The sequence below is a fragment of the Cinclus cinclus genome, chromosome 1 (genome assembly GCF_963662255.1).
Source record: "Cinclus cinclus chromosome 1, bCinCin1.1, whole genome shotgun sequence".
Classification (NCBI taxonomy): domain Eukaryota; kingdom Metazoa; phylum Chordata; class Aves; order Passeriformes; family Cinclidae; genus Cinclus; species Cinclus cinclus.
In genome coordinates this window covers 38,515,162-38,538,324 of record NC_085046.1, presented here as the reverse complement: position 1 = coordinate 38,538,324, position 23,163 = coordinate 38,515,162, and the positions used below count along the sequence as shown (strand labels likewise).

The 23,163-nt window shown below is 36.1% G+C and overlaps 1 protein-coding gene across 4 annotated transcripts in view; it reads left to right on the top strand.

Moving 5' to 3' along the window:
- The window catches only part of TOP2B (DNA topoisomerase II beta), a 71,723-nt gene that overhangs the window by 20,757 nt on the left and 27,803 nt on the right, over nucleotides 1-23,163 (top strand). For 3 of the 4 annotated variants that reach the window (XM_062508804.1, XM_062508794.1, XM_062508785.1), the window contains 10 exons: nucleotides 8,157-8,330; nucleotides 9,036-9,126; nucleotides 11,097-11,160; nucleotides 12,317-12,462; nucleotides 12,940-13,037; nucleotides 14,449-14,661; nucleotides 14,741-14,914; nucleotides 19,344-19,445; nucleotides 19,527-19,664; nucleotides 21,256-21,394. In XM_062508804.1, coding sequence (XP_062364788.1) covers nucleotides 8,157-8,330; nucleotides 9,036-9,126; nucleotides 11,097-11,160; nucleotides 12,317-12,462; nucleotides 12,940-13,037; nucleotides 14,449-14,661; nucleotides 14,741-14,914; nucleotides 19,344-19,445; nucleotides 19,527-19,664; nucleotides 21,256-21,394 — 1,339 coding nt within the window. Of the gene's footprint in view, nucleotides 1-1,197; nucleotides 1,516-8,156; nucleotides 8,331-9,035; nucleotides 9,127-11,096; nucleotides 11,161-12,316; nucleotides 12,463-12,939; nucleotides 13,038-14,448; nucleotides 14,662-14,740; nucleotides 14,915-19,343; nucleotides 19,446-19,526; nucleotides 19,665-21,255; nucleotides 21,395-23,163 lie in introns of those variants that run through there. The other variant, XM_062508813.1, reaches the window with a different exon arrangement.

The window sequence follows — 23,163 nt, the reverse complement described above, 5'->3', positions numbered from 1 at the left end:
AAATCTCCATGTGTGCCAATTAACATGAGCTCAAAAACTACCCTGTTGGATTTGTTCTCTCCGTGTGCTGTCTTGCAGCATGAACATCTTGAATGTTGCCTCAGTCCTGCCGAATGTTTTTTCTAAAGTTTGTTTGTTAATAATGAAGATAGGTCAGCAGGGGAAAAAATAGCTTTGCAGTATGATATGGGTTCAATCTGGCCGTAGAACCCAGAGCAACTGAAAGAAAATATTGCAGTGCTGATGTGATACTTGACATACAGCTTGTATGGGTTTCTATCAGGTTGTGGGAAGTAATACTTGCAGTTGGGAAATGGAAATGTGCTGGGAGTCTGGAATATTTTCACAGTGCTCAAACTAGTGATGCAGTAAAGCATTAGAAAAAGGTCAAGGATGTGGGAAACACTGAGTTATAAAGAGGTGCAGCCAGATGCTGAAAACCTGAAGTTCAGATGTCAGAACCTCTAACTTTTTGATTTCTTGGCTAGTGGAGGGCTTGGGTGTGAGCTGGCTGGTGAAACAGTGGACCAAACAGATTTGGTCATTCTGTCATCAAATGGCTTCAGCCAGTGGTTCTAGAGACTACTGTTAGCCGAATCTGTAAGAAAACAGTAATAAGATGTCTTAAAGTAGAACATTAATAAATTCCTTTTTATGTTAGAGTATTTTTTCCCTTGTTTGTCTCTGAATTTTAGCTGGAAATAAGAGATTCTTAGAAGATTATTCTGATACCAGATCATCCATGGATATACTTTTTGATACTGTGGGAGCAGTAATAAATGTACATTGAAATAGAACTTGGCAGTGGATAGACAACTAAAAAATTTCAGACCAAAATAAAAAGTTAGCAATAAGATTCAATTTAATTGTCATAATGCAAGGGGAAATATTAGATGTCTGTTTTTAAAGAACATAGTAAAACTCAGGATCTGAATGTATTGCTGGCTGTGTACAAGCCTGTGCCAAATAAAGCTTTAATTGTTGCTGTACTAACGTAATATGACTGAATGTGAATTAATATTTAAAACAATATACATAATTTTCTTCTCAGAAGTAATTACAGTGAACATACATGTTTGCACAGAGGTGTTGTTCTTCAAAAAGAATGAAGAAATCCCTACATTTTTATTGAAATCTGGTGAAATCTAATTTGTGTATTAATAATCCTAAAATAAAAATTATGCTACTTTTATGGTGTTTAGGCATTTACTAGGAAGATGAAGCTCTGTAATTCTAAGAGTGTCATTCCATCATGCAGCTAAGCAATCTAGCAATACCTGTTGAAAAGTGTGGGGTTGTGTTTTCTTTTTCTATTTTTTTTTTTTAACCATAGCTCTATGTTTCTGCTCTTTTCCTTGCACTACTAACTTGTGTGATTCTCTAGCAAGCTTCTTCAGAAAAGAGAACTAGTGGACAACTGATTGCTTCTGGTTGATGAAGAATGGGGTAAAGCTATGTTTGCTCCCTGAACCAGATTGCTGTGAGATGGACTTGATTCCACTATGAGGAATGGAGGTGGGAAGAAAGAAGGAATTTTGCCCTTTTGGCAGCAATCAATAGTTTTGGTTTCGTATAATAGCGGAATCTGAACATTGTGAAGCTGTTCCATAACTGGATCATCATCACTAAACTCTATGTAATGTGACGCTTTCAGAGCCCAGAGCAAAGTGCCAGAACCAGAGGATTTAAAAAAGAATTTTAAAAAATACTAGTTTAAAAGGAACAGATGGTTTAGTCTCACTGGTGAGACTAGTTCTGGGTGAATTTTCCAGGAACACCTTTCCATGATCAACTTTTTTATCAGGATGTGATAGAGGGATTTAGTTCATGTCACTAGTGGTATGCAACAGTCTATAGAAATTTGCTGTGGTAAAAGGGAACTGTTACTTTTGTGTGTTTTCATCTTGGCAGGAGAGTCCAACCATTTGTTAGACACAGCAGGAGAATGGTTTATTTTGAAACTCCCTCCAGTTTTGTTTTCATGGTGGGAGGCATTCTCAGCCGGAGTTTTCTTTGGAAAGATTGCAAAATGTTTATGTAAAATTGTATTACTTGTCTATTTTTCTAGGGCAAGAAGAGTCCATTATGATCCAATATGACACACTACAGTCAAGTGCATGTTAACTATAGAATTCCCTATTAATTATCATATGGCACCTATACACTTTTTTTTTTTGAGGTATAGCATATCTCCCTCAGAAGAGGTAGTTTTATTTTGAACTGTAATCCCTGGATTTCATTACTTAATTAACCTCCCAAGGTTTTACAGCTTAATTACACTCAAAATTTACTGCCTTGTCCCACTAAATGTGCTTATCCTACACTTTATTTAAGAAAATGTAGGACACATGGCATGTACTTTTCTAAATTGATATATCCCAGGGCTGCATTTGCCTATTCAGGAGTATGTATCAGGAGTATTCATTATATGGAGTAATTTTATGAGTTTAAGGCAGAAAAGACAAAGCCAAAGGGAAGGAAATAAACTTCTTGTTCACCTGCATATTGTCTTCTGGACCTCATTTATGCTTGTCTTCCCATGTGGAAAATGAGCCCTTTTCTTGCCACCTTGTAGGGGTAAGAAGAAATGGGCACACTAAAGAAAACTGGTTTATTAGTGTTATTGTACGGAGATATTTTGCAGTGGAAGAGAATACAGCAGTGACCAGTACAAAGTTAAGTTGTGTAACTGCGGAGAGACATTAATATTAACATTTTTCAGGTCTTTCAACTTTCTACAGTGTGGAATTCATCTGCTTAAATAAGAGTTAAGCCTTGACTTAAAGTAGGGAGTCAAACCAAGGATGTATATTCCATCCATGGCAAGATTGAAACTGATGATGAAAACTGTCTTCTCTGTTGTAGCTTTACATGTTATTGTGTCTTTAGGTAGGAATAGCTTTTCTCTGGTGCTGCCAAAACTAGATTAAGTACGTATTAAGATTTAGCTGTATTAAGTACAGCTGTTTGCAGCATAAATAACCAAACTCAGCATGGTGGCTCAAAGTGCAAAGAAAGATGGCATGACCCGGTTTTCATTACAAAAAGGCAATAAAAATCTCAATATGGATGTCATGCATGCCTTGTTATGCACAGAAATGTCAGTGGGTGAGAACACAACATGAAAAAAAAAGGCAGAATGTGAGGAAAGAAGATGCCAAAGTGAAATATGTGAGGTCATGGGTTGAAGGTAGACAGTAAAAGCCTTGTTGCCAAACTGTTGTCTATGAGCAGCTACTTGGGTTCTGACTCTGGAGATCAGCAAAGGAAGGAATGACTGCTGCTTTCACACAGTACTAGATAAATTCATGACAAAAACAACTTCAAAAGGGAAGCTCTGCAGACATTGCAATCATCCTGGGGAAAGCAGTTGCCATGATAAGACCTGGTAGTGACAGAATGCGCGATAGTCGCGATGTGGTAACCTGTGCAGCAGTTGCTGTCTACTGAGAATTGGGGCTTTTCTGTCCAGTTGTCACTATCCTGTGTTTAAGGAACACATGTAGGAAGCTGGCACCATCGAAGGTCACTGTATGAAGTATGAGTGCATGTCTTTGAAGAAGGATGAACAGTGCAGTAGGTTGTAGCTTTCCCAACTACTTAAGCATGGTCGTCTTGCTGACTTCCGCATGCGCGTGTATTTGTCATCAGTCTGGAGGGTCAGAAAGTCCACAAGATTAGTAAGAATCTGTAAAGTCGAATGTCACAAAAGCGCTGGGAAAGTCTCACACTGTGTCTGAAATAATAATAAAAAAATTGTCAATATTAAAATTGCAAAGTAGACCTTGAACATTGGGTAACCTGTAAACAAACAAGCAAAGAGCAGTCTTGCTGTGAAGCAGGAGACTTAAACCCTTTGTGACACACTTGGTTAATTCTCTTTAGGGGTTTTCTCATGAAACAACAGCTGGTGCTGTTTTGAGAAGTGTTACTGGAGCTTTAACAATATGAAGATCTTTCATACAGGACAGAATACAAAAGGCATTCTTGAGACAATTCCAAAATATACAGCAGAGATTGTCAGTTAAACAGCACTGTGGTTAAGTGCTTGCCCAGTTAAAAAAAATGTGGGGGAGGACTTTCCTGTTGCATTTATCTGTATTTTAAGTAGTAGAAATTCAGAAGATGAGAAGACTTAAATTTTATTTTGTTTTTTTTTATTGAGGAACACAAAATGTGAAGACTGTGGAGGATGTTTGTGTCCATAGATCTCTGTCCTGTGTTTGGTGGTAAAGATCTTCTCTTTTTTTGGACTGAGTTCTAAGTATCACTTGAACTCTAAAAAGGTCCATTTGAGATGAAGAGATTCAGAACTGATTTTCTGGGTACAGAACAGCTGAAAATGCTTGACCTGGGAGACTGTAGTCCTGTGGAGTTCTGATCCTTGCACACCTGCATAGTTGCATTCATTTGTATCATTGAATACTTTTGGCCTTTTGCTTTTATGCTTGTGTTTCAATAGCATGTTAAAAAACTTGTGAATGTTTATGACACAAGAGTTTTTTACATGCAGAATATGTATGATTCTTGAAGCACTGTATGAATAAAATCATACATCATGATTAAAATCTGCCCTTCTCTATGACAGTGAAATGAACACTTAAGTTTTGTGTTCTTTTCTTAACAAAAACTATAGCATTGAAGTTCTTTAAGACTTTTTGCCCTTTTTTTTAATCATTGAGCAGAAAGAAAATATGATCCTTTGTGTATTTTTCTCTCTTCTTAAATCATACAATATCGCGTTCCAGTGAGTGTGTTATAAATGATAAAGGACATAGGTGTCCCAGGGAATACAGTAGGAGAAGATCCTTACTAATGCTGGCCTACAGCAAACCTTAAGTGTCCCCAAGAAGGGGCACTTCTGCAGGGTTAACTCTTTTTAGGCAGCAGAGTTTGTTTAGGTGTGACCTCCCTTGTATGTCAACGTGAAAACAATTTGAAAGTAGCATCTCGACAGAAGATATTTGATACTCTATGTTTATTACTGATAAATTGGAAAGTATAAACTCCTCTAAGCTGTCAGTAAGACTTCCACTGGAAAGCAGAAATGCATTTCCTAGCATTGTATTAAAGGCAATAGCTTGTAGGAGTCCCTTCACAATATTCTATTCTGTAATAATTTTTCCCAAACTAGAGTTACTTGGTCACAATTAAATGGACTTTTTGCTAATCTTCTGACTCTACTTGTCTCATAGCGTTTTTGCCATCGGAGTAGGAAAATTGTAGCCTAAATTTTTACGCCAAGGTTTAAGTTCTCACTTTGTGTTAGTGTGTTTGCCATGTTGTGATGTGTGGTTAAATACCAGTCCTTACACACTGGAAGAGTAGAAGCATTTTGGAGAGCTGTCTCAGAACAGCCCTGAGAATATTATACTCATGTACATGTCAGCTGAAGAACTATCATGTGGTAACTGCTGATCACAAACTTCCTTGACTGTAAAAACTTCTTGAAGCCTAAGAATTGGGAGCAAATGAAGCAGTTCTGTTTGAACACAGTTTTGATAATCTTTGCACCTGGAATTCTTTTGCATTCTGCATCTCTTCTCTTCCATTTTTTTACAGTACTTATTTAACCTGAGAAGTATTATATTATTTTCCTGCTAGTCACTGGTTCCTTCAGAACAAGTGGACATAGTAGAATATTGTTAACAGAGCTGTGGGACTAGTAAGTTAGCTAAGGGTAATTCCTATGAGATATGATGTCAAAGATGGTAATAAAATAGAAAAATATTTATATACATGTACAGTGAAGCTCATTGGAAGTCTTGAAATCATTCACAGAACTACTTCAATGAAAAAAAAATTGTTGCAACTATTGGCAGTGTTTCTTTAGTAACAATTCTTATTCCTCCTCTTCCAAGTATCAGTTTAATGCATCTTTTTGCAAAGTTCTGTTCTTTTTCTGCTTGCTTAGTTGGTCTGTAGCTAGTATTTTTAGGGTGATGGTGACAGGGCTATCACAGTTTAAAACCAAATAACTGTGAGGGCTAAATTAACTTGGATACCAAAGCCCTCTAATCACCCATGTGATTTTGCAACTTCCATGTTTGGCAGAAAATGAGATAGACTCCAGAAGAATTATCATGAGAGCTAGTGTTTTGGTTCCAACTCTGCTGCATGCAATCCTGGTGCCAGATTGTGAGGTTCCCTGGGTTCTTTCCCCATTTCCTCTGGATGCTGTCAGATACAGGAGCAGGCAGTAGAGAATTTTATTCTCATTTGCCATGTTCAGGTTTACTCATGTCCAAATAATTGGTTGTTGTCATCACTGGTGCACACAATTTGCCTCTCTCAGAGTTCTGGAAATGTGTTTCTTAGAATTACCATAAATAAACTAGAAAAATGTGATCTCTAAATCTGGAGGAGAAAGGTAATTTCCCATGTTATGGATAGAATTAAATGCTTTATTCTTGTGCCACCTCGGCTGGGTGGGGGGAGCTGTAGAGGCATCAAAGCCTGAGTACTAGAAGATGGAGAAGATAAATGAGATTAATATGTGGAGAATTGTGTGCTATAGGTTGGTGTTTGGCCTTTTTGATTCTGCTGGAATTGTGTGAGTTCAGTATCCTTTGCTCCTTTTTCCTGTGGTTTTATGTATTGTCTTGCCCTTTGCTTACAGTGCTATCTGAGGCTGCAACAAAAGCTAGATCGAAGGAGAAGTGATTGTACTTCCTTTTGGCCACAAAATTTACATGATGACTGGTTAATTGAGGGTTGGAGTTTAGCCTGTATTTAGTTTATGTAGACACATACTGGAAACAGCTAAATGAGAGGGAAAAAATTGCCTGAGTGGCAAGTGGGTTGTCCTCATTATTTTTCTGGAGGTGGTTTCTACTGGTGTTTAACACCCGCTCCAGAGTTGATAAACCTCCTCTGAGAGAAATATTTCAGGTACTGGGTGGGTGGGGACAGAATTTCTTATGTCTGCTAGCCAGGCAAATAAATCATGTGAGTTAAAGTTACATTTACTGGCATTTTTGAGATGATTCAGATAATTCCAATTTATAGATAGGAATGCATACTGTAAAATGTCATTACTAGTCTCTTTGTACACGTGTTTTTACTGTGTCAGAATAGGGCTAGTCTATATTTGCTTGTTCTGAGATTGACCTTTTTTTTTTTAATGTGGTTTTCATTCAATGGCAAGGAGCAATCTATCAGGAACAAAATTGCTGAAAGTGCACCAAATCTCTGTATCCCACCTCCCTCCCCATCCCAAAGTGGGTTAGTTTACCATAAAACTGTTCTTCAAGGTATTTTTCATGAAACCCAGACAGATTAGGTTTGAACTTTGTTTGAATTCCGGTATTAGCCCTCTCTCTTCTTACAGTCCTTGTTTTTTTGCATAGAATCATAGATTGACTTGGGTTGGAAGGGACCTTAAAGATCATTGAGTTCCAGTCCCCCTTTCATGGACAGGGACACCTTTCACTAGACCAGGTTGCTCAAAGTTCCACCCAAACTGGCCTTGAACACTCCCAGGGTTGGGGCATCCACAGTTCCTCTGAGCAACCTGTTCCAGTGCCTCACCAGCCTCACAGTAAAGAATGTCTTCCTAATATGTCATCTAAACCTACTCTTTCAGTTTAAAAGCCAATCCCCCTTGTCATTCCTCTATGTGCTCTTGTAAATAGTGTCTCTCCTTTCATTGTGAAGCATTCTGGGATTGTATCAGGTTTGATCACTTCAATAGAGAATTTAAATTATAGTAATTGAGAAGCCAGTTAAAGAGGCATTAAGTGTTTCTTAAATCCTGCTGAATGAATTGTCCGGATTATAATGTCAAATTGTAGTATAGCTGTTACCATTTAGAACAGTATTCAGTGGTTTGGATTCAAATGCTTATGCACAAAATCGATGTTGTAAATACTTAACCTGAAGAGATGGGTGCTCTTTGTGCTGTTGTTTACTTATTTTGGTTTATTGTGCTTAGTAAATTGCTAAAATTTGAATATGCAGCAATTTGTTAAGAATCTGTCATGTAATCAGTTGATTTTTCTGTATTGCAAGGGTAGCTTTATCTTAGTACAACTGAAAACTTAACATTTAGATTACATGACAAGTTTTGATTGTCATTGAAATCTCTGTCAGATATTGTTTATATCTCAAGAGTGACAGATTGAGTGATTGGTTGTTGGTTTGGTTTGTTTTTGTAGACATTATTTGATAATCAGATGAATGCTTCAAAAAAGGAAGACTCAGAAAGCATTAATAAAAATGACTCTTCAAAGAAGATGTCTGTTGAGAGAGTTTATCAGAAAAAGACTCAGCTTGAGCACATCCTCCTCCGTCCAGATACCTACATTGGGTCAGTTGAACCCTTAACTCAGGTAAGTGACACTAAATTTACAGTCTTTTTTTTTTGTTGCTGTTGTTGTTGTTGTTGTTGTTTTAATGAGGAAATGTCTATTCTGGTTATTAAATAGATGCATCTCTGTTTTTCTCCGTATTCGGAATTAGATAGTTAAAATCTGTGGTCTTCTTTATGTATGCATGTGTAGAAAGGGGATGAGATAAGACTTGCTTTAAGGCATTGAGTGCTTGGTTCATCTGAAAAGATAGAATCAAAAACATTGAAATACAGTCAAACACAAACACCTGTGTGTGTAAACAGACAGCTGTGTGTGCATAGGTTGGTGCTCACAAATATGCTTATGTGCACACACATACGTATGCATATTTTTAAGTAGCATTTGTTCTAGGTCCAAAAATGCTTTGGTCTCTTTGTTCAGGTAGAGAACAGAGAATTTAAGCCTCCTGCTGGCACTTTTTTCAGTTGTTTTTGTGAAGTTGCAATTTGCTTTGAACTTCAGTGTCTGAATTTCACTGTTGGGAGTTCCCCGCCAAGCAGAAAGTAGTGGATTTTCATTATAGAATTCTGTGTGGGTACAGCTATAACTTTTGCAGACTTCTGCTTTTGTCTTGCATGGCTACAGTAGTCAAATTGTAAGAGGAAAGTTCCTGATGGGAATAGAGAATCATAGACTGGTTTACCAAGACAGTAAATACTTTTATTTTATTTTGTTTCCATGTAGTTAATGTGGGTCTATGATGAAGATGTAGGAATGAATTGCAGAGAAGTTACCTTTGTTCCAGGCTTGTACAAGATCTTTGATGAAATTCTTGGTAAGTGTTTTTAACAATGATACTGCCCTAGCATTATGGAGTACAAGCTTTTCTGAGTGCTCTCAAAGTACATCAACTTGTATCCAAGTTTAAATCCCAGACTTGAGTCTTGCAAAACCATAGGGCATAAAAATTTAGTGCATTCTAAAACTATAGAACAGTCCAAAAAGGAAGAGTTTTCAACTGAGCTTGTAAGCAAATGTAAATATTTGTTACTGAATGTCCAAACTAGGTAATTCCTTATGATCAATATTGTTACAAGATTTTTATTTTGTGAAGCGTTATTAGAGCTACAATTTAAAGGGACATTTGAAAAGGATTATTTCTCCAGAAGAATGCAACTTCTAAGTTGTTTGAGTGTTCACTTAGATCATCCTTTCAGCAATCATTAAAACTTCCTCCTTCTGTACAGAGGGATAGTGGATCATTTCTGGATCATTTCTAGACTTCAGACAGTTTTAAATAAGTATCATACGGCCATTAAAAAGCACTATGGCTGAGGCACAAATAATTATTTTTAGAAAATTTTGTCAAAAATTCTCTGAGTTACTGTGACTTACTGTTTGATGATATTCCGTTGGTGACAGGCACACACACTGATCAGCAGTAGAGATGTGGAGTATCTGAATAATGTGCTGTTTGCTGAGCTGATATTCTGGTGTAATTGACACGTAATCTTGGATTTATCAGCTTTTGTGAAGTTCTGATTAAAGGATTGGTAGGATTACCTCATAAATGAAATTATGTTCTACTGAGGTCAGTTTTGTCATGACCTTCATTAGGTTCACAACTTTTCCACATCTCTAAAATTGCTTTACAGTATTGCTGTCTTTGAGGCAATAAGGACTATATCTTTACAGGGTGAAAAAGAATGCTTCACTTTTTAAAAAATATTTTTTAAAATTATTACATAATTTGATAAACATGGAAATGAAAACCTTTAATTGTTTCTGTTTTGAGTGCTAGATCTACTTTTTTTGGCTTTTGGTGTTAGGGAGACCACTTCCAAATTGTCCCATTCAGAAGGAAGATCTCTGTCATTATTGGAGTACTTCATGGCTTATTGCTGCTTTAAGAAGCACTGATAAGTGCTCCAGAGAGTGTGGTTTGAGATCTAGGGGACAGTGTAATAACATTATGAAAATGGGACATTTTAGCTATGCATGCTTTTGAATGAAGCTGCACTTCATGATTTTAGCAAAAGCACCTTGAAATATCTGATCTTATACTGCAGTCCTTGTCAGCTGTCAAGATACTGTACTTTGGTGTTTTGGGGTTTTACCTTCAATCTGCTTCATGGATGATGAGACAGATGCTGAAAATGGCTGTAATGTATTTTCATGTTTAGTGGCCACAGTCACATTTCTGCGTCCCGTAGTTCATATTTTCTTCTGTTCATATACATGGCAGTTCAATTTAATTAAATTCTTATAAAATGTTAATTTCCAGTTATCCTTGTTTTGATCCTAAACTGTGTAGACTGTTAGTTGCAAGTCTTGCAGGCTCTTTAGAGAGAACTTTTGCTGCAGTCAAAACACTCCTTAATGGATGTGACTTTTTTGGTGGGATTCAATGTGTAAACTCGTCTGGTGCTGCATATTAGTTTCAAGGGTTTTCTATGTACATGCTGCAATAAATATCCAAACAAGAACAAGAGAAGAGTGAAGTGCTCAGTATGTTAAGAACAGTTATGAGCTCACAAAATACACTTCTGTATTTATTTCTGAGATAGTCTAACTGCTAGAAATAGAATCAGTAATTATAAGAAGGTTGAAAAATATCTTCTTGTAGATACTTGGTTATATTTTTAGACTCCAATGCTAAGATACGAAATATGTACAAAGAGCTACCAGATTAAGAAATAACTGGACTGTTGTAACTGGTGGTAGAATATATATGAAATCAGTTTTACAGATCAAGAGATTAATAATTGCCTATGAAGTGTTAATTTTTGCTACTTTGTTTCATAGTAAATGCTGCTGACAATAAGCAGAGGGACAAGAATATGACTTGCATTAAAATATCCATTGATCCGTAAGTAAAAGCATGTTTTCATTTGCTTTTCCTGCCAGTGCTATTGCAGTTTAGATTTGTACAAATGATTTTACTAAAGAAATTGGATTTCTTGAAAACAGAATATTTTTGGAATTATTTCTATTAGCTTCATATTTTAAGATGAATAAGTTAATTAAAAGTGGTTAACAGTAAGTGCTACCATTCTGAATTTAAAATAATTGCTTTCCTATACCTTGTGTTAAGGTTTGATTGAAACTTAAAATCACAAGTTAATAAAATTTATGATAAATTGAAAGCTTGGCAGTGCATAACTATAGCCAGCCAGGTTCTTTACAAATCTTAAACACCAGCTTTGAGGTTTTGTAACACAATTTTGCTCCTGTTGAACTTCTGTGTTAACTCCTTTAGCATTAAGATAAAGACTGTTTGAATTAGTCATCTATATCACATTGAAACTTCATATCACAAATACATCATTACCATGTCTTTTGAAAGAGAGTACTTGAAGAGATAATTTCTGGTGGGAAGTACTGTATTTAAATAGATGCTGATTGGATTCCTTTAGTAGTTCCTTTTCAGTGGCATTTAACTGAATAACAAATTACTTAGAAAGCTAGTTTTCAGACCTCACCTTTAGGATAAATATACTGAGAAGAGATTTTTCTACTTTCATCATGGAGTGGGAGGGATGGTAAATGTGTAAATTTGCCTGGCCTGTCCTGATTTTGAGCTCTCTAATACTCAAAAATGAAAATTCTGTGTAAGAGCTAGAAATTTTAATGATGCCAGATATTGATGGATTTTGGCACTGATACATAAAACAAGTCACAATGTTTATCATAACTCTGAAATAGCAGTTTTAAACACATGATAACTTTTCTGGATGGACTTCAATGAAACCTTAAAAGCTACATCTCTAACTTGATGTATGTAACTTTGTTGTATGATATCTGTCATGTATGGACAACTAAGCTCCTTCTTCCAAGACATCTAATAAGCAAAAATAAGTGGAGTTTCTTGTAATTGAATTGTTAGAGCTCTAAGTAAATGTGGTAAGAATAAGGTTTTTTGCTGTATTTTTATGTAGTTCTTTTATTTAACGTGTTTAAACAGGTATGCAGAAGTCTGTTTTCAAGATTGCATTAATTTGCTTGATGTCTTTATTACTTTCTAGGGAATCAAACATTATCAGCATATGGAATAATGGAAAAGGGATACCAGTTGTGGAACACAAAGTAGAAAAAGTATACGTACCTGCTTTAATCTTTGGGCAGCTACTAACATCCAGCAACTATGATGATGATGAGAAAAAAGTTACAGGCAAGGCTATTTAATGTGCTTTGTTTTCTTCAGTTAAGCCATGTGTGCCTCTTTAGTATGCTTCCCCTTCTTAGTTTTTCTCTTTCTTTTCTGTTTCATAACTGATGACATGACATAACTCAGTCACCATTACTCTATAGCTCTCTATTAGTGTAAAAAGACTTTAACAAAATATCTTACTTTTCCTTTTTTAATACCAGTATTTACAGAGAACTTTACATTTACGTCTCCAGTGTCAGTACTCATTATTGAGTAACAAGCAACATACTTTTATCTTTTAATTGTAATGTATATGAGTGTTAAACAATTCTGCTGCTGAAATGCAGGGGGAAAATAAATGTGATAAATTATTATATGATTTATTAATAATTTTATAATTAATTTAATTAAATCAATAATTTAAATAATTAATAATTATATTTATAATTAATATTACTTATTACTAAATTTAAACTGACCTTATGTTGTTTTTTCCAGGTGGACGCAATGGCTATGGTGCAAAACTTTGTAACATATTTAGTACAAAGTTTACAGTTGAAACTGCTTGCAAGGAGTACAAACACAGCTTTAAGCAGGTATAGAAGTGTTCAAAACTACTTTCCTTTTTTTTGCTGTAGTTACAGGTTTAAAATCTAACACATATATTTCAGGAGTACTTAACAAAATGGATAATTTCTCATTCAAAGGGATGTGTAGAGTTTGCATGCTAGGTTAGTTCAGTGGGTAAAAATTGGTATTTCTATGTGTTAGGCTTTTTGGGTAAAATAATACTTTCTTTGGTGTGTTAGATGACTAAAAAACCAAAAATTTCTGTTAAAACTAAAGTATATTCATGTACATATGAAAAGGAATATATTCAATTGAAACATTTTGAAATTGCTGTTGTATAATTTGTCAAAAAAATCTTTCTACTTAGCAATGCAAACATGGAAACAATCATCAGTGTAATTTTGTATGATGTTAAGAAAAGGAATTTTCAGTGTTTGTCATGAATTTAACTAGCCCTATGTGGACTTAAGTGCAAACCCCCACTTGAACCCATTGCTCACTGTTAGCATACAGACCAAAGGCTGAATGTAATCAGGTCTACTGTATATGACTTTGAGATGGCCACCTTTAAGTTTAAAGTACTTTGGCAGAAAATTAGATACCAAAATTCCTTGGCTTTACTGTCTTTCCCAGCTGGAGGCTTTCTTCTCTTACTTTCTGGACAATTAATTAATTTCTGGTCATGCTGTCATATCACTACATAAATAATACACTTAATCTGTCTCTTAAAAAATGTAATATTTTATGCTGACTGCCAAAGGGCAGATTAATATTGGTTTGAGTGTACGTTTTGAAAATGACTGAGTGCATTACAACTTGAAGTGCTATGTTTTCCGGTATATTTCAAAATCAGTGAAAATTTATTAGAAGTGGACTTTGATATATACTGTGGACAGACATTCTGCTTGATCATGCAGATGTGCCCACATTCTTAAATAGGCAACAATACAAGATTCCTGAGTCAAGTCTGAGCACCTTGGGGTTTTGTTTTGGTTTTTTTCTGGCACATTGCACAGCCACCAAGATGCTGTCTTGGAGACTACTGAGTCTCTGCACAGGGACTAAAAAGCCTCTCTGTAGAGATGTGTAGTAGATTGATTGAAAGTGGTAAATGGATGGGTAACAAGGACTGTAATCCCAGCTCACTTGTATTTAATTTATTAAGTTCTGTGGGAGGCTCCATTTGCATTAGAATCATGTCCATCAATGTAATAGCACCTGCATGTTTACAGAAACCACAAATGCCCTGCCACTTATGCTTATACTCACCTTTGTAAATCAATTAACTTTATGTAGTGCTTTAGCAGAGGAAACTTCTAAAGGAAGTTGTGAGGTTTTTGTTGTGTAACTGTTGCAATCCCATCACAGCTGGAAAAGGGAACAAAGGAGGAGGATAATGTATTGTAAACTAACATCGAAAATGTTTTGTTTCCAAAGACTTGGATGAACAACATGATGAAGACCTCTGAGCCCAAGATTAAGCATTTTGAAGGTGATGACTACACATGCATTACATTCCAGCCAGATCTGTCTAAATTTAAAATGGAAAAGCTTGATAAGGATATTGTGGCCCTCATGACAAGACGAGCGTATGATTTGGCTGGGTCGTGCAAAGGAGTCAAAGTCATGTTGAATGGGAAGAAACTACCTGTAAGAACATCACTTGATATATCTTGTGTGTACTGAGTATTTGGTGCAGAGAGTAGTGACTGTTTCCTGTTACCTGTAGGTAAATGGATTCCGCAGCTACGTAGATCTTTACGTTAAGGACAAGCTGGATGAAACCGGCGTCGCGCTCAAAGTCATCCACGAAGTCGTGAATGAACGATGGGATGTGTGCCTCACTCTGAGTGAAAAAGGGTTCCAGCAGATCAGCTTTGTAAATAGTATAGCTACCACAAAGGTGAGTGGTTAGACCAAATGGTACAAAATGGAAGTGATAAAATGCGTGCTGAGGTGATGCCCAGTCAGGTGTTTGATAAAAAAGCGAATCTGGGTTGCTATAAATAAATAGGTGAGGTAATCCTCTGCGTGAGAGGAACAGAGCGATTGCATGCAATCAAAATGCATTCACAGCAGTGTTTCTACATAAGCACTAGTTTTGAAAATGCCAGTAATCATTATTGGTGATACTGATGTCTTATGTGAGCATACATGTTGTTGAAGAAAATGGAACTAATTGATTTCTTCCTTTTTAACACATGGTAATAAGATGATTCTGAAGGTAAGGTAAAAAAGTGTATAAACTCCTTTAACGCTACCAGTACCATGTTTTGGAGGGCAAAAATGGCGTTTGGTGTCCTTGAGAAATGGCTGTCCATTTATTGCTTTATGATGTAAAAAATTGGGCTGAAGTGTTCAGATTAATCTTCTGGTTTTGTGTCTTTGTAAGGATATCTGGGTTTTCTTTGCAGCTATAGTAGTAGTGGTATAATAACAAAGAAAGATCTTAAGTTATGCTAAAGCAGCAGTGTGCTCAGCATACTAAATAAAGTACAGCTCGGTGCTTCTCAGCTTGTGGGGGCGGTCAGGCATGAAGGGAATCACCTGAAATCAACCAGTATAACTCTTATTTAAGGCCTTTTGGCATGAACCAGGTTTAGGGATCTGTGGTCCACCATGGTGAAAAGAAATGTCTTGGTCACTTCTGCTCTTCACAAATTGCACTGGATGAGTGACCTAACAACTAGGCAGTTAAGCTGTTAGATCTTACTAAACAGTCTAGTTATTAGAGGTAGCAGATCTAACAAGATAGATTTAACAAGACTAGAACAAGCAGTCCTAGTAGTTGGTGGGACTGTTTCTAGAAAATCTTAACTGTGGACTTTCCGAAGGATGGGAAAGTTAAGAATCAGACCCTTTGAAACATCTCCTTGCTCAGATCTCTGTTGAAAGAGTCAGAAGAAAATCCTAATGGTAGTGCAAATGATTCATGGGCACTGGTGATTACACTTGGTCTAGTTGGTGCCCAGGAATGTCCCTGTTAATCTTGGTGTTAGGTGATGTGTAGCCAGTGTTTGTTGGGACATAATTTTAATTATGTAGCTTCTTTTCAGTCACTCTTAATGTAGCTGAATGAATGTTCTGTAATAACAGGGCAAGGTTATTTCATTGTACAATATTTACTTTCTAAGTGTGCATTGCAATTAAGAACTTTGTCAAAACCGGGGATAACAAATCAGGTAGTTACAACATTGGGTTACAACTTTGTTTTAGTTCAGGCCTCTTTGTGCAACATAAAGAAGAAAAACAACATGACCTTAAAGATGTGTACGATACTTTTATGAAGAAACTTGCAATGTAGAGGAACTTCATTATACCAGGCTAAAGAGGAAATTATTTGAAAAAACTGAATACTTCCTGACTTCTCAGTAAAATAATTTGCATACACTTACGCCAAAGATTTTGAATTTTATACTCTTCTGGATCACTTTTCACCATCATGCAATTACACATATATTGTTATTAAATATTCTTCTAGAATATGCTTAGAAAAAGGTTCTGTGTATTCTTCAAAAGTAAGTTCTATAATTTCTAGTTTTCCCCACTCTCTCAATCCTTGCTGTATGTGTGTTACTGGGTGTGGGATGTTCAGGCAGTGAATCCCCTCACCAGCAATTGTTGAGCAGCTACCCACTGATGGGACATAATGGGTAGTAATTAACTGCATCAGCTGTCTGCCCCCTTATCTGCTAACAGGTGGGGAGCTCATTCTAGCTGTTAATTATCGTTGTTTGATGACAGCTTTTTGTTTTTGCATTTGGGTAAATTTCACCCAGCTGTAACTTTCGCCCACATTTTTTTAAACTTGCTATAAATTCCAAGTAAATTTTTTTTAGGTTGCTGGCATGGTGTTTTTTGAGGGGTTTGGGAGGTCAGGCAGTATGTTGAAATGCAGCCCTCTTGTTTAGTTCCTGTAAATTTGTAACCTTTTTCAGCTCCCCAGTTAATCAAAGCTTTGCCACAGTAGACCACCACAAAATTCAGCTTCAGGCTCTGATACAGCATTTGAAGGAATGTTTGTAACTACTAATAGTTGTACAGATAACCTTCAGTGAGATTGAAAACTGATTAAACACAGTCTTCTTAAGTTCTGAATTTCAAGTAGTAGCTGTGGTAGAAATTGTAGTAGAAACCTCAGCTGTTAAAATAGGAATCTAATGATAATTTTAATATGGTGGCGCTGCTAACTGTAATGCTACCAATCATTTCAGAAAAAATGTTCAGCCAATACATTTGCAGTGGCAGAAGGTAGACTTGCATGGAGAGGGAATCCCTACCTATTTAAATTTTCTGGAGTTCAGCAAGAAATTCAGGATTATTCTAGATTTCAGATTTATTTTCATAAAATAAACATGATTTTGAAAATGCAAAAGAAAATAGGATTGAAACTGTAAAACTAATTAAATGAACACTTCAAATTTATAGTTAGCTTCTGATAAAGCTTACCTTCAAATCGATGGAAACTGTTGGCTAAGGGAACAACAGAACATATATAGGAGGCAGTCAAAGCTTCATTTTTAAGATTTTTGTTAGCAATTAATTAGATACCTTTGCATCCTGAAGTTTACAAGACAGGGATTCCATCACTACCTTCTGGAAAAGGAAGGTTAGCTCTCTTCCACCATAATTCAAAAGTTGTAATAATCTTTGGCAGCCCTCTAGATTCAGAGGTTGATATTGCCTTTGTGTCTTTTATGGTATTGTTCTGATAGCTGGGGCAGTTCCAAACTGTTCTGGTCCCATAGTGGGTGCATTTGCCACCTGCTGGTGAGATGCTTGAGAAGGTCCCAGCTCCGAGCATCCCTCACTCACAGCTGCATGCTTAAGAATGGACTCAAAAATGAGGAACTGCTGTAATAACTAGTATCTCCTAAGAATAGGAACTGCTGTAATAACTAGCATCTCCTAAGAACAAGAATTACTTGGTAAATTGCTGGTTTTCTTTGATATGTCAAATGCTACTTTTAGCAAAATTTAAAAATTGCTAAAGTTTTAAATGCAAAAATATACTGAAATGTTCCTATAAGCGTAAGTTTTCAGTAATGTGGTGAGTAAAAGAAATGCATTTCAAGATTGCCATTCAAGTGTAGAATGATTTTGAAATGTGTAATTTGTTTTTTTCCCGTAATAGTGTTTCTTTACAGTTTGGAAATGTATTTATTTTTCTTTAAAGTGGCAGGATATTGATAGATCAACTTTCGATTGAACTCTCCCTTTGCTGAAACTCTCATCTATGTGTGGATAAAAACAGTAGTGTTTTAATTTTGGGGTTTGGATGTGGTTTTTTTTTTTGTTTTTTTTTTGTTGGTTTTTTTTTTTTTTAAGAAGAAATACCATGAGAAAAGACTTTGTATGGTGCTTCTAATGGTTTGTGTTGCTGTTTTCGTAGATGACTCTAGGAACTGAGAGAGACCATAGATGGTTTCTTTGAAGTGCAAGTGCTGGTTTGGTTATGACTAATAAAATTTAGTAGCTTAACCATTTTGGTTTTATGTACTCTCTCTTTTTTTTTTAAATTTAAATCTCTGCTTTCTGCATGAAGCTGAGAGTACAGGTGCTATCCCATCAATTCAACTTCTTTACATCTTCAGTTTTTCACATGAATATTCTGCCTTAAAATGTAGAATCCTAACTTTTGGGGGTTGATAGCTAGTAGTTTTCCTCTTTTTTGGCCACTGTTTATTCTTGGTTTTGTTTTCTCTTGCTTATTTCTCATCTATTCTATGCTTCCTCATACCTGTCAAGAGCCGTTTTTTCTCTTCAGTTCTGTTTTAAATGCAGCTTTAAAGAGCGAGGGTTTTTCTGTTTGTTACTTCATGATTAACTTCTCCATAGACATGTGTTCTTTATTTTGTCTGCCCTAATATAGATTGGTCTGAACAGGAGCCAGTATTTAGTCTGTATTTTTGTAAGGTGCTAGCTGATCTAAAGCAAAGGTGATATTTGTAAAATATGGAATGTTGAGTTGAGTATGTTTTCATTTTATGGGATATGCCTGCATCACTCCACTTTTCATTACAAGATTTTAGTCCAAGTGTTATGAACTTCCTATGACAGCCACTAGAATTTAATATTTTGGCTTCTTTGTCTTCAAATTTAAAGGAAGGTATTTGAGTAATCAATCATTTAACTTCTGTCATCCTCACTTGAATGAAGACTGAATGACCTGGAAAAAACAGTTTGTTTTTTTTCTTATGCTGCAACTCAGTGTGCATGCATTTCTATACCCAAGTACGACTACAGGAATTTTGCTAATACGGCTAAAAGCTATTAGTAAATTCAGTGGTTATTTTGTTTTTTATTTGGGTTTTTTCTCTTCCCTCATTCAGGGTGGTAGGCATGTTGATTACGTGGTGGATCAGGTTGTGGGAAAACTGATAGAAGTGGTGAAAAAGAAGAATAAAGCTGGAGTTTCAGTCAAACCATTTCAGGCAAGTAATTTTATGCAAAAATATTGAAAAAGGTGAATGTGAGAATTTTGTTGAGTAAATTTGTTTCTATGTTTTAAACAGGTGAAGAACCATATATGGGTTTTTGTTAATTGCTTGATTGAAAACCCATCATTTGATTCCCAGACAAAGGAAAACATGACATTGCAGCCTAAAAGTTTTGGGTCCAAGTGCCAGCTATCTGAGAAATTTTTTAAAGCAGTAAGTAAAGCTTGTTTTGTTTTTTTTTCCTCTGTGAAGTGGGAATTGACACACTGGACCAAATGTATGTAGGTTCTGTAGCAGAAGATTAGTTATAGTTCATTATGGTACTGCAGTGACATACTGCAGTGACAAAGTGGGATGAAGGAATGTCTCTTCATTCTCTAGTCTTAATAATGGATCCAGTGACTATATTTTGATTGTTGCCCTGGATTTGAAAGTGAGCGTCACCTGATCAACTTGTTTGTTGAAGATTCTGGCATTTGCATTGGTGAAATGAATTTGACTCTTAATTTCTAAACTAGGTCCTTGATCAATGCTTTTTGTGTTAAAATATTTTTCTGAATTTGAGCATATTGTCTACCTCACTCTTTGGTACCAGTCCTATTCCACTTCACTGGAGTAAAAAGAGAGTGGGGGATATTTCACATTTACTTGTACATCCAGTAATCAAGGAAATGCAGAATGGTGCCAGTAGTATTAAAAGTGATCTAGTCATCATTATTGTCAGGCAGTAAGTTTAAAATTTTTTCGGTAAATGGGTTAAGAATTGCTTAAGAATAAATGAATGTATTTGTAGAAATATATCAGAAATGCTTTTCCTCTACTACATTTTCTTACAATGAAGGAAAAGTAGAATTCTATTAGCCAGAACTCTTTATATATAAAGTCCTATTTAGTGCCAGTAGTCTAAAATGAAACTCTAGTAGTGACAACAGTGCCACTGTTAATACTCCTGGCATCAAAACTGCTGATTGTATAGTGGTTTATTCTTCTAATTCTGTGTTATGGGTGACATTCCTATAGAAGTTAGAGGGGGAAAAAATAACACAAAAGTCTTGTATAATGAAATCTGAAGAATGAATACATGTTGTATTTACCATCAGCAGGTTTGATTTAGAGTGTTTCTAATATTCTCAGAAGTAAACATTGATTTCCAGATGCATTAAATGTGCAGCACAATCTCAACAGTGAATGCTGTATTAGGGGGGATAATTAGAGGCCAAAGATCACAGTATTTTGCTCCATCTGGGTTTTCTTTTGATGTGAAACAAAACCTAAAGCAGTTTTGGTTTAGAAAATACACTGTATGCTATTTTTGCTGCAGATGTGTTTCTAAAATTGGTATCAGATTCTAAAGTGGTTAGTAGAAAGCTCATTCTCAAATAGTTTTGACTGACTTTCAGCCATTTTCAGTCATTTCCAAAGAAATTTTAAATGCTCATAAATATCCCGTGAGGCCACTTTTTACTGTCAAAATCCAGGAAACAAGTGCTTAGTACCTGAAACATCTCAGTACCTGAACCGTAAGATAACCTCGTGTTAGGTCTCAGACCTCCTTCGCTCTTTCCATCAGTTACAGAATTGGTGGAAAAGGACAAAAGGAAGCTCTTTTGTGTCCTGTTTTAGTTGTATGTGCATAAAGTGCTAAATAGTAAGGTGTTTGTTAATTCCTTGACCTTTCATATGTTGCAATTTTTATGATTTGGAGGACCTTGGAAACAATGTTAATAATTTAAAACTGAAATGTAAGAATCTGCTATCTGAAGCTTTATTTTTCTCATCCACAATTCTGATTTGTTGCTTATAGGCCTCTAACTGTGGTATCATAGAGAGTATTTTGAATTGGGTCAAATTTAAGGCACAAACTCAACTGAACAAAAAATGTTCATCAGTGAAACACAGTAAAATCAAGGGCATTCCAAAACTGGATGATGCTAATGATGCTGGTAAGAGCACTTACTTTTAAATTCTTTACTGTTTCATAAATTCGTCACAGACATGCTAATTTGAAACCTGGGTTTTATTTCTCATCCTTATGTGTTTTTTAATAAAATTTTTTTCTGGTTTTCAGAACTTTCTAGAGCTAGAATTCAGACATGATGGTGAGTTTGGTATCAGGAACGCTGTCCTCTTTAGGGTACAGAATTGATAACACTGAACAAAAGTGGCAGTTTAGGTTGGTATTGGAAGAGTGTGTATCTTGTAATTGTGGTTTCCTGCTAATTGGTGTTACCAATATTCCATTTTGGAGGTGACTGGTCTTCTTGACCTTTCTAATGTAGAAAGATCAGAATCTTTGTAGGGTCAGAAGGTATAGGAAGTAAATCAAGTAGTGTGCAGACCTGAGGGAATGGTTCAAGAGACTTCTTTCATTAGACTTTGAATGCCATTAATTTCCTGTCTGGGAATTTAGGGCAAGCTGGCAATCTCTGCTGGCTTGCATCCTTAGCACAGATAAGGGATCAGGATCAGTTTGCAGTCTTTGAGCCAACAGCAATGGGATGGGTGTTGTTGTTGAACAGTTTGAGGGGCACACAAGGCTGAAGAGCTCCAAATGTTGCCAATCTGTGTTAACGTGAGCTGGCTTTTAATACATCCTCACATTAAACAGAGGTAGAGAAATTGCAGTGAAGTAGGTGGGTGGGCTGAGTAGGTAAAAGCATGTAGGACTAAGAAAGAGGCTTGGTTTTGGTTGTTTTTTTTTATTATTATTATTTGGGGGCTTTTTTTGTGCTTCAGTGTTCAAGGCAAAGATGACTTGATGAGATGATGGTTCTGTTTAATTTTTCTTCCTTTCTTTTTGGTTCCTTGGTTATTAATTTTTAATTGAGTTTTCTTCAGTATTTAATTACTTTTTCATTTATTCAGATGTGATATTTTGCCTCAAAAGTTGATAACTGTGTCTGCTCTAGTATTTTGCCTGTGGAATTTTCACTCCTCACTCAGATAAATGTTCCTGATACTTTTCTTGCCAAGAAGATTATGTGCTTGAAGAAATTATATATTTTCATGGATATCAAGCCCAGTGCTACTAACTCATATAATGAATTATTTTGGACACACTTTTTTGGTAGTTGTTTTAGCTTTGCTTTGGAGGTCAGGCTTCAAAACAGCTTCTTAGTCTTTTTTGACTGTGGATGAGGAGAAGGGAGAATCCCTAACAGGGAAGCTAATAATAAGCTATTTGCTATCCTACTGTTTTTCATCCTGAAAGTTGAGGGAAGTCTGCATCTCCTGAGGGTGCTTAGCCAGATACTGGTTTATTGAAGATTTGGAAGATACTGGATTTCCGACACTGAAGGCATTGCACATTCAGGGTGGACACACAGGAAGTACAGCAGGGAGAGAACAGTCTCTGGCCACAAACCCCTCTGACTTTAGTTATTCCTGTGGTTTTTAGATTTCATCTTTACTTCAGGAATGAATTTGAAGCTGAGGTCCAGCATCCACAGGTTTCTTGTGTGCCTGGTACCCCTGAATGCTTTTATTCATTGCCAGTTAATGCTTAAGAATAGGAGAAAGGTTTATCTGTAGAGTGATGCACTTGCTGCAGATTTCCTCCCCCTCCTCTGTAAAGAAAGGGTCCTATACCTGGTCATTCCTGCTTTCTTGTGATCTTGAACAGCTATATGTAGTTCTGTGGCTTGTTGGAGGAGAAGAGGTTGAAATCAAAGCAAAAATTAAGAATATAGGATTGTAAGGGAGCAGCTGGATT